Source organism: Dromiciops gliroides, chromosome 5 (genome assembly GCF_019393635.1).
Source record: "Dromiciops gliroides isolate mDroGli1 chromosome 5, mDroGli1.pri, whole genome shotgun sequence".
In the NCBI taxonomy this organism is placed as follows: domain Eukaryota; kingdom Metazoa; phylum Chordata; class Mammalia; order Microbiotheria; family Microbiotheriidae; genus Dromiciops; species Dromiciops gliroides.
This window is the reverse complement of record NC_057865.1, coordinates 260,615,253-260,633,287: the sequence shown is the minus strand read 5'-3', so window position 1 is coordinate 260,633,287 and position 18,035 is coordinate 260,615,253. Positions and strand designations below refer to the sequence as shown.

General features: G+C 38.2%; 1 protein-coding gene across 1 annotated transcript in view; it reads right to left on the bottom strand.

The window, feature by feature from the left end:
* The window catches only part of LRRIQ1 (leucine rich repeats and IQ motif containing 1), a 264,352-nt gene that overhangs the window by 26,209 nt on the left and 220,108 nt on the right, over window positions 1-18,035 (bottom strand). The window contains exons 26-27 of the mRNA XM_043967714.1: window positions 12,011-12,157; window positions 49-169 (exon numbers count right to left, since the gene is read on the bottom strand). Coding sequence (XP_043823649.1) covers window positions 49-169; window positions 12,011-12,157 — 268 coding nt within the window. The remainder of the gene's footprint in view (window positions 1-48; window positions 170-12,010; window positions 12,158-18,035) is intronic.

Sequence of the window (18,035 nt, the reverse complement as noted above, 5' to 3'; positions counted from 1 at the left end):
AATTCATTTGCGATTTCTAAATGTACATGGAATGAAACCACAACTTACATGAAGATTCTGCTGAGTGTCTGGATGCCTGATGATTTTTTTCTCTGTTCTGAGCCAAAGCACTCCCACTGTTCATGGAAACAAGATCTACATCCATGTCTCCTCTCCTTACAAGTCTTGCCTGGAAGCAATGGGAGCGAATGTACACAATCGTGAAACAAAATATGGCATTTTCTGAATGCAGCTCACATTACCCCAAATAAACAAACAGGCTCTGTCAAACAACCGTCTTCCAAATGATACCACAATCCTTTATTGCTGCCCAGGCAGAACAAATGCACTATGTCAAAGCATTTTTTGCAAATAAGAGCCGATTTCAAAATTGTGGTTTGCTATTTGAGTCTGTACAACAAAAGAAAACATTTTAGTACTGTAATTTTGAAGAAAATCAATCTTCCAGACAGCTGATGAAACCTTAAACAGCTTAAGATCATTTATTTACCAGTATATAATTTAATTCTTAATTGAATGTCAGAAATGTCAGAACCAGTTATTTTCTGTAATATTTAAGTTTTATCCAATACAAATATCGGTCCCACTAATAAATGTAAAGTTTCTACCTTCTAACAGTTTATTACGAAATCACATTGAAAAAGAGATCGTTAAGTCTATAATTCATATAGGAGTAAAGTAAAATATGAAGGCCCTGTATCTAGAAGTGATGACAATACTTACAATATGCTCTTGAGGGATTAAATAGAACAATCTAAACCCGAATTGTTTTAATTAAATTCATCAATATATTGGCCTAAACACATATTGAAGGATTCTTTTTTTTCCTGTTTATCAAAATAACATTTTAATTTAATGTCTAATTTTACATTTAGCACTTATGCAGATTTAGCTGTTTAAACATTTATTCATTCACTCTTTTTTTCAATTACTTCTCTATGCAATGAACATTTTTCAAACTATTTGGGACTAATTATTATTCATAAAGAGTGTGAAATCTATGAAAAGGCACCCTCCTCAATTTCTAGTGAGAATTTAAAAAATACAACAAAACAAAACCCCAAATACACACCATACACAATAATAAGTGATTGTCCATGAAATTATCAAAAGCAACAGTACTACAATATATCTAAGAAAGACTTTCATGCTGTATCGGATCTATCTGTATTTTCTTTTCATTCCTCAATAGGGAAAAAATAATGTTAGGATTTTAGAGCAGAAAGTATCCTCTAGATCATATAGTTCAACCTTCCAATTTGAAAGAAGATGCCCAAAGAGGACAAATGACTTTCTCAAGATTACACAGGGCAGAATCAGGAGTAGAACCAAATTAATCCGATTTATACTTCTGTATTCTGTGATGAGAAACATGTATTAAGCACCTACATTGAGCCAGACATTGTGCTGTGTCCTGGGGATAAAAAAGGGGCAAAAGATAGCCTCTGTCCTCAGAAAGCTCACACTCTAATGAGGGAGACAACAAGCAAACAAATACACACAAAGTAAGCTATTTACAAGATTAAATAAGAAATGATTGGGGCAGCTAGGTGGCGCAGTGGATAGAGCACCGGCCCTGAAGTCAGGAGGACCTGAGTTCCAATCAGGCCTCAGACACTTAACACTTACTAGCTGTGTGACCCTAGGCAAGTCACTTAACCCCAATTACCTCACCAAAAAAAAATGATTAACAGAGGAAGATGCTAGAATTAAGAGAGGTTAGGAAAAGTTTCCTGTAGAAGATGGGATTTTAGTTAGGACTTAAAGTCAGATGGAGATGGGGGGAGAGGGGGCAACATTCTAGAGCCAGAGACAGAGTGCCTTGTTTGTGGAACTTCCAGATTAATGTCATTGGATCAAAAATATGTGGCAGGGAATAAGGTGTAAGAAGACTGGAAAAGCAGGGCATGGGGGGCAGAATGAGTATGGTCATAAATAGTTTTTATATTTTTATCCTAGAGGCAATAGGGAGCCACTGAAGGTTATTGAATGGGGGAGACACAATGGTTGGACCTGAACTTTAGGAAAATCTTTGATGGCTGAATGAACGATGGATCAGAGTGGGGTGAGACTTGAGGCAGGCAGATGCACTAGCAGGCTACTGTAGTAGTGCATGTATGAGGTAATGAAGGTCTGAACCAGCCAGGGCAGTGACAGTATCAGAGGAGAGACACATTAGGGAGATGTTGCATAGGTGAAATCGACAGATTGGTCAAGATTGGATATGGAGGATAAGAGATAGTGAGGAGGTGAGGGACAAACAGGATGCTGTTGCCCTCGACACTAATAGAGAAGTTAGGAGGGGGAGATTTCAGCGGGAAATATAATACGTTTGGTTTAGATGAGTTGAGTTTTAAGTTGTCTCAAAGTCAGTAAGTAGATAGGTAGATTTGTGAATACTCAGCATAGAGATGGGAATTAAATCCATGGAAGCTGATGAGATCACCAAGTGAAGTAATATAGAAGGAGAAGAGAAACGGGTCCAGTCCAGAACCTTGTGGAATATCTATGGTTGGAGGGTGGGAACTTGCTGAGCAGCCAGCAAACGAAAATGAGAAGGATCAGCCTGAAGGGGAGGAGGGGAACCAGGAGGGAGTGATGTTCTTATGACCTAGAGAAAAGAGAATAGGAAAGAGAAGAAAGTGATAAAGTGTAAAGTGTTAAAAGCTACAGAGAGACAAAGAAGAATGAAGACTGAAAAAAGGTCATTTGTCTTGGTAAGTAAGAGATGAGGAGGTTAGAAGCCTTTAGTCTTTCCACTATGCTCTGCTGCTTCCTATGAGATTTCATATTAGTGATCATTTTGGACCTTGGAAAATCACTGTGTTCCTAATATTCCTGGCAAATCTACAGGATGTATAGAGACGTGTCATTTCGTGAATAAAATGTGTAGTCTTACAACACTCAGGGCAAAGAGGGAGCCTCAATTAACGATGACACTTTACTGGAGTCTTTCTCCCAGAAAACAGTCTATGAGCTCTATAACATGTTAATTTCAACAGTGTGAACTCTAATCGGGCTGAATTGCTTTCAAAGGGTCTTTCTCTTCTTTCATTTTTAAAAGATGCAGGGTTCTGACTGCATTACGGACACTGCTACCAAGGTGAGAAATTCAAGTTACTGTTCTGAACCTCTTCTCTCAAGTGTCCTCAATCATTCTCTCCTCTCTGTTGATCAGAGAACCTCATGATTCACCAAGGAGAGCTCATTTGGCATAAGCCGCCTCCCTGCCATGACTCTCAATCTCAAAACCCCTCGACATCATTTCCCCTTCTCTCCTTTCCGCTAGTCTTTGATAAGGATATGGTCCTTCTGTTCTCCAAGGCCAGCCTCTCTGCCGGGACTGCCCAGCATGACATGGTCACATCAAAGAAGGTACTTTGCTCTATGAGTGAAGTAGAATTGCAGTAGCTCAAAAGAAATAGAAGATGGGGCAGCTAGGTGGCGCAGTGGATAGAGCACCGGCCCTGGATTCAGGAGTACCTGAGTTCAAATCCGACCTCAGACACTTAACACTTACTAGCTGTGTGACCCTGGGCAAGTCACTTAAACCCAATTGCCTCACTAAAAAAAACAAAAAACAAAAAACCCCAACCCCCCCCCAAAAAAAAAACAAAAAAAGAAATAGGAGAGGTGCATATTTAGAGACATCTCCACTTCAAATGTTCATATGGACTATTTGTGCCTGACTTGTGATAGAGCCTTCTGAGCTCATATTGTTCTAATCAGCCATTGTCAGATACCTTGTACCTTAACCCCAACATAGTGATATCATTTTGGCCCTCTTTAAGAATGAAAGACAACAACCAAGCAACCAAGGCCAGCCTCTCCGTGTGTGACAGTGATTCTGTCTCCTCCCATCTCTGTCTCTTCTTAGTCCTTATCATTTGTGTGTTCAGAGCAGCATTTGTCACTACTGACTGTCTCTTCTCCCTTGATACTCTTTCTTCTCTGGGTTTTCATACTGTCCTCTAAACAGTCCTCTGTTTTTGCTGGATCATCACTCATGTCACATCCTCTAAAAGGAGGTCTAATGTAAGCCTCTGTACTAGGTCCTCTCTTTTTCCTCTTTAACAGGGGTGATGAACATACAGCTCACTGGCCACATAGGAGAGCATTGGCACAAACCAGATTAAAGTGTAATTAGGAAATATTAAAAAAAACACAAAAAATACAATTGAACATAGATAATCATAATATGTGGGTTTCTAAGTCAATTGTGTGGCCCACAGGGATCCTTATGTATTGTTTAGTGGGCCCTGTTGCTATTTGAGTTTGACATCATTGCTCTATACTACATTATCATATTATCTTGATTCCCATTGGTTCAATTATGTCTCAGTTGACACTCACTATGTCCCCAAAGGTTTTAAAGTACATTTTTACTTGTTTTAGTTCTGTGACTTAACATCACCAAGAAGGCAGTCCTCAAAATAAGAAAACCACTAAGAGTATCTGGTTAAGGTCAAAGAAATATTTGTAAACATGTGGCTTCTGAAAAAATCATTAGCATCTGAGTCACCAACATGCAAAAAAGATTGGCTCTTTCCATTAAACACACATAAACACACACGTCAGTCTGTAATTAGTTCTGAATATGACAAGAATTTCAAATCAAAAGTCAATTTTCAAAGTGGTGCCATCCGGCATCTTATGTGCAAACCTAGAATTTTGGTAAGTGGGCAAGTTTGTTTCTCATTTGTCTAGCAGTGTAATCAGTGCTGCCAAGTTCATATTTAGATTTATTTTTGAAAACATGGCTTCTAAATTAAAAATGAATCAAACAAAGTTCCTCCCAGGCTCAACAGATGGACACAACACAGATAAGGAAGCAAAACCACAATCTCCTGCTGTAAAGCCCCAAACTAATACTTTTAAGAGCTGATAATATTGTTTATTACTTAAAAAAATAAATACTATTGGAAAAAAAGAGCTGATAATAATTCAGTACCTCAAAAGTTTATGACCCAATGGATTTCACATTACTATTAGGTAATCCCCCATACCCCCCAAACCCCCGCACACACAGTTCAAGGTAATATCACAATGTTGTAATATAACAAATAATCCCTTATTCTATGGTAAATTTGCTCTAATAATTTTTTTCCTGGCAAAACTATCTTCTATGTATGCATAGGGATTACTGCATTTATTCATGTTATTTTCCCCCATTACTTTTTTCTTTTTTCCTTTCTTTTTCTTTTTCTTTTTTGTGGGGCAATGAGGGTTAAGTGACTTGCCTAGGGTCACACAGATAGTAAGTGTCAAGTATCTGAGGCTGGGTTTGAACTCAGTTCCTCCTGAATCCAGGGCTGGTGCTTTATCCACTGAGCCACCTAGCTGCCTCCACCCCCATTACTTTTCATTGGAAAATGAAGGGCTTGAAATAAGTGAATCACTCCAGCTTCAGGGTGGTGATACATAAACACAATGGGCCAATTTATTTAACCCATCAGTCAAAAGTATTTATTAAGGACTCACTGTGTGTCAGGCACTATGCTAAATGCTAAGAATGAAAGTACAAAGGATAGCAGAATCCCTAATCACAGTGAACTTACATTTTAAGGAAGGAGATAACCAGTACATATACAACATATGTGTGGCATAAATAATAAAGTGAAGAAACATAAATGTCTCTAAAGATCTCTTTCGCTGATATTTTCACTAAAGCACAGACACATTCCTGACTATACAGAAACCGTCAGCAACATTAATTTCTAAATTTCCTAACATTTCTTCCTTTTCAGATGCTGAACAATAAACATTTATGGAGAAATATTTTTAAGTCCCACTTACATGCAAAGCACTGTCATAATCATTGAGATAGACATAAAGATAAATAGATCTCCTGCCCCCAGAGAACTTAATTACAATCTAATGGGGGAGATAAGACATGCAAATATCTAATCATAAGACAAAATAGGATGAAAAATGCATATGAAATAGGGAGCACTAGGAGAGAGCTCTAAAGAGGGAATAGGTGAATCAAGGAAGCTACTCGGTGGAGAAGTTGGCAAGTGATTTGGCTTGTGAGGTCTGAAGTGTGAAGTATGAAGAGGAGGAAAACGTGAGGGCTTTTCAGGTATGGGAAAAGACTCGGGCCAAAAGCACAGGGAGACAGGAAGCAAGAGGAGCCTAGCTCAGGAGCACTTTCTATGAGAGAAGGGGAACAGGGTGAGACAAAGCTAGAAAAAGGAGTTGGAGTCTCACTTCTGGGAACACTTGAACTTGAAAGAGGCAGAAATAAGAAGAGGAGGAAAGAGAGGCAGCTGAGTGCCTTTTCGTAGCAAAGTAAACAGTGGAAAGTAACTTGTTTCTCCATTTAACCCTTTATCCACCTGGTCAAGCACAAAGTGCATTTATGCTTCTAGATGATTGTTGGGCGGCAACTGTTGCTTTTGCAAAAATTGGAAGGAAAGTATGAACATGTTATATGGAAAAATAAAACTTTAAAAAAATTTCTACATAAAATGTGTGAAGGGAAATACACAAGATGGACAAGGGTATGAGTCACTGTGGTACATCTTGTTCCTTTTGGCTAGAAATCTAAGTCTTCCTTTCTTTGGTTGTCTGTAACCCACATGTTAACTGGAATACAGATTTTCTTCAGGATTTTGTCAGTGATCTTGGTGACTACTAGATGCACAAAAGTGAGCTATCATGAAATAGAGACTTTTCACCTTAAGTATTTCTTTTAGTAAACCTGAGATAATGAAAATTGAATCTTCTAATCCTCATGGCTTTCAAATAGAGTCACTGGTTTTTATAGGCCTTCCATTAGCACACCAAAGTAATTCTATGAACTCGGGGGCAGGTTGGGGCAATGAAGTTTAAGTGACTTGCCCAGGGTCACACAGCTAGTAAGTGTCAAGTGTCTGAAGCCAGATTTGAACTCAAGTCCTCCTGAATCCAGGGCTGGTGCTTTATCCACTTCACCACCTAGCTGTCCCCCTGATTCCATGAATTTTAATCCACTAAATATGCCCTTCAAGACTCCACTCAAGTGTTGCCTTCTTTAAAAGGTCTTTTTTGATAATCTTAATTATTACTGCCTCACCTCCATGATGTGTATTTACTTTGAATATAGCCTGCATATTTTTATTAGTAGATATGTTGTTTTACCTTACTGGGAAGCAAACTGCATGAGGGCAGTGACTTGTTACACTTTTGTACTTGTCTCCCCAGGGCATATCAGTCTGGCAATGGTAGGCACTGAATAAAAAGTTCTCAATTGATTACTTGATTGATGGGACAAATAGTAAGAGACTGGGCTCGGGAAGGCAAAATGACGTCAGAATTCTTTTTTTTTTTTTTTTTTTGGTGGAGGGAGTAAATGGAGTTTCCCTCCAGGCAAGTTGATGAAGTCGCCTAAAAAGACCAGTTGAGAGGAGTTAAATGAAGTCCAAAGACCTATCTAGCCCTTTTTTTTAAAGTGAGGCAATTGGGGTTAAGTGACTTGCCCAGGGTCACACAGCTAGTAAGTGTCAAGTGTCTGAGGCCGGATTTGAACTCAGGTACTCCTGACTCCAGGGCTGGTGCTCTATCCACTGCGACACCTAGCTGCCCCAATCTAGCCCTTTGATCTCTTTATGAAGTTATACTTCATACTTCTCTTTGATGGGATGAGGGAACAGCCAACTACTGGCTGCCCAATAACAGGCCACCCTGGTGGCCTTTAAAATATACCCAGCATATTCTCTGGGGAGATTCAGACAGAGAAAGTTGGGAGCAGAAATCAACTTCAAGGAGTGTGACCTCTAGAAACAGAAAAAAGAACCAACTATGGATTCAAGAGAGAACTAGTCTTAGAGGTCATGGGTTGAGCTGTGGAGGAGGGTAGAGCCTTGGAGCCTAGCTTCATGGTCTGCCCAGCAGAGATGTGGTGCCTAGAAGAACACTGCAAGGATACTGCAAGAAGAGAAAAGATATTGGGACCCCATGGTGCTACAGGCATAAAGTGCCTAGGCTATCTGTGTTCTCTACCTGCATCCTTTATTACCAACACACCCTTAAATTTGTACCCAATCTTCCCAGCGATGCCGCATTTGTGAGCTAGCATGCTTCAGGTTTATAAGAGTGATACAGGGGCAGCTAGGTGGCGCAGTAGTTAGAACACTGGCCCTGGAGTCAGGAGTACCTGAGTTCAAATCCGGCCTCAGACACTTGACACTTACTAGCTATGTGACCCTGGGCAAGTCACTTAACCCCAATTGCCTCACCAAAACCCCCCCAAAAAAACCCTCCAAAAAAACCCAACCAAACAAAACAACAACAAAAAAAGAGAGTGATACAATTTGGAACTATGCCCAAAGGGCTATAGAACTGTGCATATCCTTTGATCCCACAACACCACTGCTAGGTTTCTATCCCAAAGAGATTCCCCCCAAAGAGAAAAAGACCTATTTGTACAAAAATATTTATAGCAGCTCTTCTTGTGGTGGCTAAGAACTTGGAGATTAAAGGAATGCACATCCACTGGGGAATGGTTAAACAAACTGGTATATAATGGTGATGGAATATTATTGTGCTATAAGAAATGACAAGTAGGATGATTTCAGGAAGACCTGGAAAGACATGTATGAAATGATGTATAGTGAAGTTAGCAAAGCCAGGAGAACACTGCACACAGAGATAGCAATATTGTTTGATGAAGAACTATGAATGACTTGACTCTTCTCAGCAATACAATGATCCAAGAGAATCCCAAAGGACTAATGATGAAACATACTATCCACCTCCAAATAAAGAACTGATATTGATGGAACAGACTGAAGCATGCTATTTTTTACTTTCTTTCATTTTTTTCTTTTAATCAAGTTTTCTTATACAAAATGACAAATATGGTAATGTTTTACATAATCATACATGTATAACCCATATTTGATTGCCACATCAGGGAGGGGGGAAAGGAGCGAGGGAAAGAGGGATAAAAATTGAAACTCCAAACTATAAAGAAAAATATTTGTTACCAAAAAAAATAAGAGTCACGCTTTTTAGCTATTGTTCCTACTACTGCATCTTGGTAAATGCCTTATCTAATTGCTTCTTCTGAATGGTTCCCTGGGAAGTGAGGGGAGAGGATTAGTGAACTATAATTTTAGGAGTATATACCTATACAATATCCATTGAACTCTAATGTAGTAGCCACTCCATCAAATCTGGAATTTTGAGTTTGGGGAAGGGGTAGACCTTGGAAGACTATTATACTGTACATACATCATCCAAGATATATATGGGTGTCCTATGCATTTGGAGGGTTCCACTGAAGAAATTATCAATTGGATACTCCTTCTTGGATGCCTTGGTATTGCAGGGATCCATTGGTGAAAAGTTAGCAGGTTATTAAAATTATTATTCTTTCGGATCAGAGTATGGTTGCTAGGTTAATTTTGCGTTGTACTTCCTCTGTGAATCACAGCAATTTCTTTTAAGATTTCTTTTGTATGGTTTATGGCTTAAGTGTTGATACTGTAGGTTTCAAAATGTGTCCATTTTGAGTATGGAAGTTGATAGAAGCAGTATTGATTCTAAGTCCTTAGAATAAATACCAGTGACTAGAAAAGCACTTAGATATATAAATGACTCCTAATCAAAGGACTGACTCATTCATTAATGGACAAAGATAATTAAAGCATTCTGAAGGATGCTGCAAACTAGGGTTCTTAATCTCTTTTGTGTCACGGACCCCCACTGTGGCAGTCTGGTAAAAACTATACACTTTCTCAGAATCATGGCTTTAATCCATAAAATAAAATAGAGGATTAAAAAAGAAACCAATTATATTGAATTAAATACTTATCTTCACCCACCTACATTCAAGGACCCCAATTAAGAATCTTCAATAATAATAGCTAGCATTTTTATAGTGCCTGACTTATGTCAGCCATTGTACTAAGCACTTTAGAAATATCTATAAAAATAACTCTTGGAGGTGGGGGCTATTTTTAATTTTTTTTTTTTTTACATTTGAGGAAACGGAAGCAAAGAGAGATTAAGTGATTTGTCTAAGGTCACAAAGCTTCTATGGTATGTGTTTTGAAAGTCCAGAAATCAGAGACTACATTATTGGATGATGCAGGAAGTATGATACCACTTATGGAATATTCCTAATTGCTTCCCGGTAAGAGGACAGGAGGTCATTGATTTCATGTTAAAATTAAAGAAGCTACTCCTGAGAACCACCAAGGTGCATTGTAGAGGGAGAACATGGGCCATGGAGACAAGAACAAATTCTCAGGACAGTAAATCATGTCAGGTTAAGAAGCATTTATTAAGGGGGCAGCTAGGGGGCACAGTGGATAAAGCACCAGCCCTGGATTGAGGAGGACCTGAGTTCAAATCTGACCTCAGACACTTGACAATTGCTAGGTGTGTGATCTTGGGCAAGTCACTTAACACTCAATGCCCCGCCAAAAACAAACAAATCAAAACAAAACATTTATTAAGCACTTACCATATACTAGGTACTGTGCTAAGTGATATCTTACTACTGTTGCCATTGCAGCAACATGATTGAAATAAGTAGCCCCTTTTCCTTGGCACCCTGAACTGATATAAATGATTTTTTTTTTTTAGTGAGGCAATTGGGGTTAAGTGACTTGCCCAGGGTCACACAGCTAGTAAGTGTTAAGTGTCTGAGGCTGGATTTGAACTCAGGTCCTCCTGACTCCAGGGCCGGTGCTCTATCCACTGAGCCACCTAGCTGCCCCTATAAATGATCTTTTAAAGAAGAGCAGAGTCTGTAGGCATAGAAAATCTCCTGGGAATTGAAGACTTTTTGCCAAGCATAGGTCTCTGAGACAAAGTGAGAGGTTGTACAAGACCACCATGTCTATGCTGGGAACCCAGGCTGGTCTTTTGGAAGACAGTGTAATAAGCAGAGTCACCATTACTAGAAAGAGAAGAGGGTGTGTGGCCTCCGAGCAGGAATGAAGAGACAGAATGCAGACAACAAAGTCTGGTCAGATTCTGTTACAACTGTGTCTTGAATGGACACATGAGTAACATGGGTGACTAAGAGGAACCTAGAGTTGATGTGCAAAAAGAACTAACATAAAAAATTAGAAACAGGGCCTGGAATAGAGACCAGTCAGGGCCCAGGAAACTACAAACCTGGTGTCACCATCATCAGTTGCTTATGGGTTCATCTGATCTAGACTTGTAGGAACCCACACAGAAGGGTCTAAAGTAAGTATTGGGAATGTGAGCTGAACTGCTGTACTGGACAATGGATGTGAGCTGACCACTGTGCTCTAGAGCTCTTCAAGATTTGATTGCAGCCTGTGAAAGGGACAGAATTATATAGCCTGAGTGATAAAAAAAAAAGGTTGTTACATCAGGTTTATATGTAAGAATTTTTTAGGAAAAAGAGCAGAATAGAGAAGGATTTGGCTGAAAAAGGAGAAAGCAATCATGTAGTTGACTTTCAGGAGCATCAATTAGTGAAAAAGGTAAGAGGTTATATTTGATTGACAAAATTTGGAAGGAATTGAGAACAATTTGAAGGGGAACAAACTCCAGACATATATACTGGTCCAAAATTTTACTATCAAGTTGAAAGAGGAAGCAGGACCAAATACAATTAAGTGAAAGGACAATTATGGGGAAGAATGAAGAATATTCAAGGCAGATTAGGGAATAGAGCTTGAGGGAATAGAGCAAGAAGGAAAAGGGAAGGGAGTTGTCATGACAAAGCAAGGAAATAAGAAAAGGTCAAGTGAAACAATTAGAGGATTAAGAAAACTGATGAAGTGAGTTGGTGAGTAGAGCAAAATGCTGAAGTAGAAAAGAGGATGGTACAAGTCTGAAGGAGAGGCGAGTGTGCTGGTATTGCTGAAAATTAAGAAAGCAACTTCAGTGGGGATGTCAAGTTATTTAAAGGTAATAATTGCTTTTCAATTTTTAACCAGATACCAAGGGTTGAGGTACAAACATTCATAAGTAATTAAATAAAGCAAGACTGAATATCTCAACTATTATAAAGAATAGGAGAAATTTTGCAGTCACTTACATTATGTGTGAAATGTTTACATTTCTGCCACAGCCCATTGAGAGTTTTCTGTGTTCCAAATGTAGGCTGATCTCCTTCCTTGTGGAAGTGAAGAGACTCGAAAAAGGCTTCTTTACTCTCCGGGTTGTTGGGAAGAAGGAAGTGTTCCTAAAGGAAAATGGGGAAAAAGGGGACATGAGGAAGACAAGAGACTTGACTTTTATTGGGATAATAGAGAGTGGAAGAGAGTTACACAAAGGAGAAAGGGAAAGAAATGAACAGTTGTTTGATCAGACCCTAAAAACAGTTTTGAAGCTTCCTGAAGAGGAGGGAGCTAGATGCTCTGAGGTGGAAGAAAATGTTTGTCTTCCAAGGAATCATAAGGGTAGGGCCATGAAAGCCATCAGAGAAGAGATCATCCAGTAAGACTTGGGAAGAAGAAAAGAGTAAGAAGAGTTGGTGATTCCTTGCTCAGAAGGACTAAGGCAGGGGCAGCTAAGTGATGCAGTGGATAAAGCACCAGCCCTGGATTCATGAGGACCTGAGTTCAAATGCGGCCTCAGACACTTGACACTTACTAGCTGTGTGACCCTGGGCAAGTCACTTAAGCCTCACTGCCCTGTAAAAAAAAAAAAAAATGACTGAGACAATTTTTTTCTCAACCTGATAGCAACAGCAGGGAAGTATGTTGTTTTTCTTAAGGCATGTATCCAAGAAAAAAAAAATCCCAGGGCTTAACAAAATGGATGATGCCTCTTGACTTCTGGTGATTCACAGGGGCACAAATGACATGTCCAGGAGGAATCAAAGGATTGTAAACAATTATAAAGTATTAACCAAGAAACTGAAGCCCATAGGGTTGGGAAGTACAGGGATGCTGGACAGAAAAAAATAATAATTAGGGAACTGAAGCTAAGAAGATAATGTCTGACAATAGGATTTTGATCCTGACAGAAGGTTCCTGACAAGAGGCTCTACCAATGGAGGTGTCCTAACTTCCTGGATTTTCCCTCTCAATCCCTATTCCAGCCCTGGGCCATCCCAGGACCCAATCTGGTTATCTGGGCAACAGGGAGAAATGCCTCCAACAGGAGTGCTCTCTCACCCTTGCCTTTTCCTTTAGGCCAAGCTATTTGACTGCTAAAAGGGCTTGGATGATATAGCAATCAGTGACGATTTCTTTTGATGAGATAGAGAACCACCATCTGCCCTATCACTGCCTCCTCGGAATGTCTAGATTTTTTCATCTGCCCTCTGAGCACTGTGCTCCTTTAGCATTGCCATCTAAAATGCCCATGTAACCTAAGAACCTGAAGGCTTTGCCAACTAATCCACTTCTTTAAACAAGGCTTGGAGTCTGCAATTACCCTGAGGCTGAACTTTCTTTTACATATTGTCTCCCCCAATTAGAGTATAAACTCAACAGGCACTATTTGTATCTCTGGCTTGACACACAGTACATGCTTAATAAATAATTTCTCATTTACTATTTCTTTCTGGACCATGGATTACAATGTAAGGACAAGAGATTCCTGACCAGAGACAGAATATTCCAAAAAGGGGCTGGTAGTAATGTATTTGTCAGGTTTCCTGTAAATCAAAGGAGCTTTAAAAAAAAAGAATGAGGGAGAGGGAAGACTGCCCATGTATAGCCCTCAAGTTAGATACTATGGACAGCAGCTACAAAAATAAGAAAAGAAAAAGCAGTTGAGATATCCAGAAATTCACAGGAAGAAAAAAAAAGGGTTAGTGGCAAGACCTAGAGTCTTAAATGTCTATGTAAAATATCCAAAGTTTAGGCAACAAACAAACAAAAAAATTGTGGTCTTACTACAAAGAGTTAAATGTTACCTAACAGGTATCACTAGAATTTGGTTGGATGAAAGTCCCCTTTGAGGACAAGCAGTAACCAGACAGGGAAAGCATGGCAAAGAGTATTTGGATGAAGGTCAAAGTAGGGAGAAACAGAAATGATTTTGTTATTATAATACAATAAAGTGCACCTGGACAGAAAGAGGAATCCTATGATTTTGGGAAACAAATCATAAATCTGGCATACAGACATGATATAGGAATCATGAGAGACTTTAATTATCTAACCCCCTGATGGGGAGCTCTCTCAATGCCAAAATCAGTTTAGGTCATAACTCCTTGATTGACTTTACTATAAATTTCATCCTTCAAAAAGGTGAAGAAATCAACAAAAGGAAATTAAATTCTGGATTTGATTCTTACTAATATGGAGGATCTGGTTGCTGAGGTGCAAATGATGAGAACTCTGGGGAGAAATGACCACAATGGTGATAGAAAAGGAGAAGCACTTTAAATTTGGGAAGGTGTATTTTAAAAGGTTCAGAGAAAAGATACATAGTACCCCATGGAGTAAAAAGCTTTAGGGGAAGGAGACCAGACCAAGATAGGTGGGAGGTGCTCAAGAATCAAATTCTAAAGACACAAAGGGAAACAATTTCACTGAAGAGAAAAACGTGATTATAAAAATGTGATTGTTCTTTCTTAAAAAAGTTTTTATTGATGCTTTTTTGTTTTTTAACATGATTATAGTTTTCCCTAGTATCCTTCTCCAGACAGCCATTCCATATAACTAATAGTATTTTTTAAAGATAAAAGAAAAAGAAGAAGAAATCAACACAATTTATCAATACATTGAAAAAGTCAGAAAATTCATGATGTGTAGGGGGTTGAAAAATTGAGAAGGTGGAAAATTTCAGAGCTGGTATAGATTTCAGTTAAGGGCTGATGGCGATTTAACATGTTGCCATGGCCATAGTTCAAAAGAGCTTTTATAGAAACAAGTAACAACAAAATACCCAAGTTCATTGTCAAAATCTCCATCCACATTATAAAATCTTGATAAGGCATATTAAGGTTCAGGGAATGCACAAGAGAGCAAACTGAGAAAAGTTCACCCAATACCAATTGCTGTAAAATTGAGTTCACACAATAGTATTGAGCCCAAAGAATTATCAAGGATTTTTTTTTTTTTTGTGGGGCAATGAGGGTTAAGTGACTTGCCCTGGGTTATACAGCCAGTAAGTGTCAAGTGTCTGAGGCCAGATTTGAACTCATGTCCTCCTGAACCCAAGGCCGGTACTTTATCCACTGTGCTACCTAGCTGCCCTATCAAGGATTTTTTAATCCTAAATCAGAATGGGATTAAGGACATTAATAGAGAGATTATACTTGAAAAAGAGGAGTGATTATTTCTTCACAAAATTTTCAAAATTAGATAACACTGCACAATATTATTATACAGTTATTGGATTCTGTAATCCAATAATCATAATAATGGTGTTTTGTAATTTCAACCTTATATGTGGAGAAGTTACTGTGAAGCTCTAGAAAAAATTTTCTAGCCTAAATGTCTCCACCTAAAATAATTTATCCCTCTTAGACCAGAAGCATACTGAAGATGTAGTCACCTAAACATGATAAGGAGGAGTTTCTTTTGCTCCTCCTCACAAATTTTCCCTTGATAGGTATAGTTTTGCCAAGTCCCTTGGAAAGGATTTCCAAAGGAACCATCCCAAGATTATTGGGGTCAACAGTCAAAGAAGTCAATCAGTACAACACCTGGAGAATCTCAGGTGGCTGTGTTCACATGCTTTTGGCAGTATTCCCTGGGCCACCAACTCCTGTTAGGGGCCACTCCAGGTTCCACACACCTGGGTGGAAGGAATCATTTTATCCCCTTTGTGTAAACATGGACTAACAACAACAGATGTGTTTACGGGTCCACTTAAACCATAAAGAGGGACAAGCTGGGTGTAATATCTTTGTATAACCTGATGTAGTGAGTGTTCTGTAGCCACTGTTTCTTTTCTGTGGGAATTCAATAGGACATCAGAAATCCCTCAGGGAAAACAGATTGATGAGATAATGGAAAGTGGGGGGACTCCACTAGTATTTGATATAGTTCTGGAAATGCTAGAAATATATAAGAGAAAGAGATTAAAAGTATAAAGATAGGTAAAGCCATGACTATTTGCTGATGATATGATGGAATACTTGAAAAATCCTACAGAATTCAGCATAGATATTGGTTGAGATAATTAATAGCTTCAGTAAAATTTCAGGCTCCAAATAAACCCTCAAAAGTCAACTATATATATGATGATAAAATCCAAGAAGCAAAATAGAAAGTGAAATCGCACTCCAAATAACTATAGTACAATGTTTAAAATATCTGGGGATTCACACAAAAGACTGGGGTATAGATTCAGTTACCAAGTGTTCCTTAAAGAAATAAACAACTTAAATTCTGGAGGACTATTCAGTGCTCATGGCTAGGCTGTGCCAATATAATAAAAATGACAATGCTACCAAGTTAATTTACATTTTAATACTATACCGATCAAAATTACAAAGAGAATACTTTATAAGAACTTGGTAAAAATAATAACAAACTTCAGTTGGAAAAACAACAAAGATCTAGAATTTCAAGGAAAAGTATGAAAAGATGGCAGAGGAAAAATCAAATAGTACTTCCAGACCTAAAACTGTATTATAAAGCAGCAGTCCTCAAAACTATCTGGTATTAGTTAAAAACATAGATCAGTTGAACAGAATAAACAAGGGAGAATCAGAAACAATGGAGTTCAATAACCCAATGTTGATAAAATGGAAAACAAATTACCAAGAAAAATACTCCTTATTTGATAGAAACTGCTGGAAGAACTAGATAGAATGCAGTCTAACAGAAATTAGGCTTAGAGTAACACCTATAAACCAGTATTGTCAAACTCAAATAGAAAGTGATCCTTCTATGGTGTATTGCCTTTTAAAAAATAACAAATTCGGGGCAGCTAGATGGCGAAGTGGATAAAGCACTGGCCTGGATTCAGGAGTACCTGAGTTCAAATCCGACCTCAGACAACTTAACATTTACTAGCTGTGTGACCCTGGGCAAGTCACTTAACCCCCAATTGCCTCACCAAAAAAACAAAAAAAACAAAACAAAAAAAAAAATAACAAATTAACATTACCCTATGTCATATTGCATTTTTATTTATTTTGTTAACATTTCCCAATTATAGCTTAGTATGGTTTAGGCTGCATTAGGGGGTTTTCCTGGCATTTAGCTTCATACCTCTGCCTTACACAATATTCTATAATATATTCTAAATGTATAAGTGACCTTAATAATGGAAAGATTATACTATTTAAAATTATCAGAGGAAATAGAGAATATATTTCTGAGCTATGAGTGAAAATTTATTCTTTTTAAAATAATAAACATTTTTATTTAAGTTTTGAGTCCCAAATTTTATCCCTCCTTCCCACCCATCCCTCTCCCCTTCCTGAGGAGGTAAGCAATCACATACAGGTTATACATGTGCAATTATGTAAAACATTACCAAATTAGTAATTTTGTATATGAAAACTTGAATAAAAGAAAAAATGAAAGTAAATAATATCAATGCTTTTAGACTTTGTTCAATCATATCAGTTATTTCTTTGGAGGTGGATAGTATGTCTCATCATTAGTCCTTTGGGATTGTCTTGGATCATTGTATTGCTAAGAATAGTTAAGTCTTTCACAGTTCTTCATTGAACAATATTGCTGTTACTGTGCACAATCATTCTCCTGGTTTTGCTCACTTCACTTATACATCAGTTCCTATAAGTCAGGAAATTTATTTATTTATTTATTTATTTTGGTGGGGCAAAGAGGGTTAAGTTACTTGCCCAGGGTCATACAACTAGCAACTGGTCAAGTGTCTGAGGCCATATTTGAACTTAGGTCCTCCTGAATCCAGGCTGGTGCTTTATTCACTGTGCCACCTAGCTGTCCCAGGAAATTTATTCTTAACCAAAACAAGAGATAAAGAAATTTACAAAAGATTAAAAACTGGTAGTTTTGATTATATGAAATGGAAAGGCTTTTGCACAAACAATATGAATATACCTAGGATAAGAAATGGGGGGGGATCTCAAATTTTCTTTTATATGGGTTTGCTATCAAAGATATATAAAATTTAATAAATCTACTTAAGATTAATAATCATTCCCCATTAGCTAAATGGTC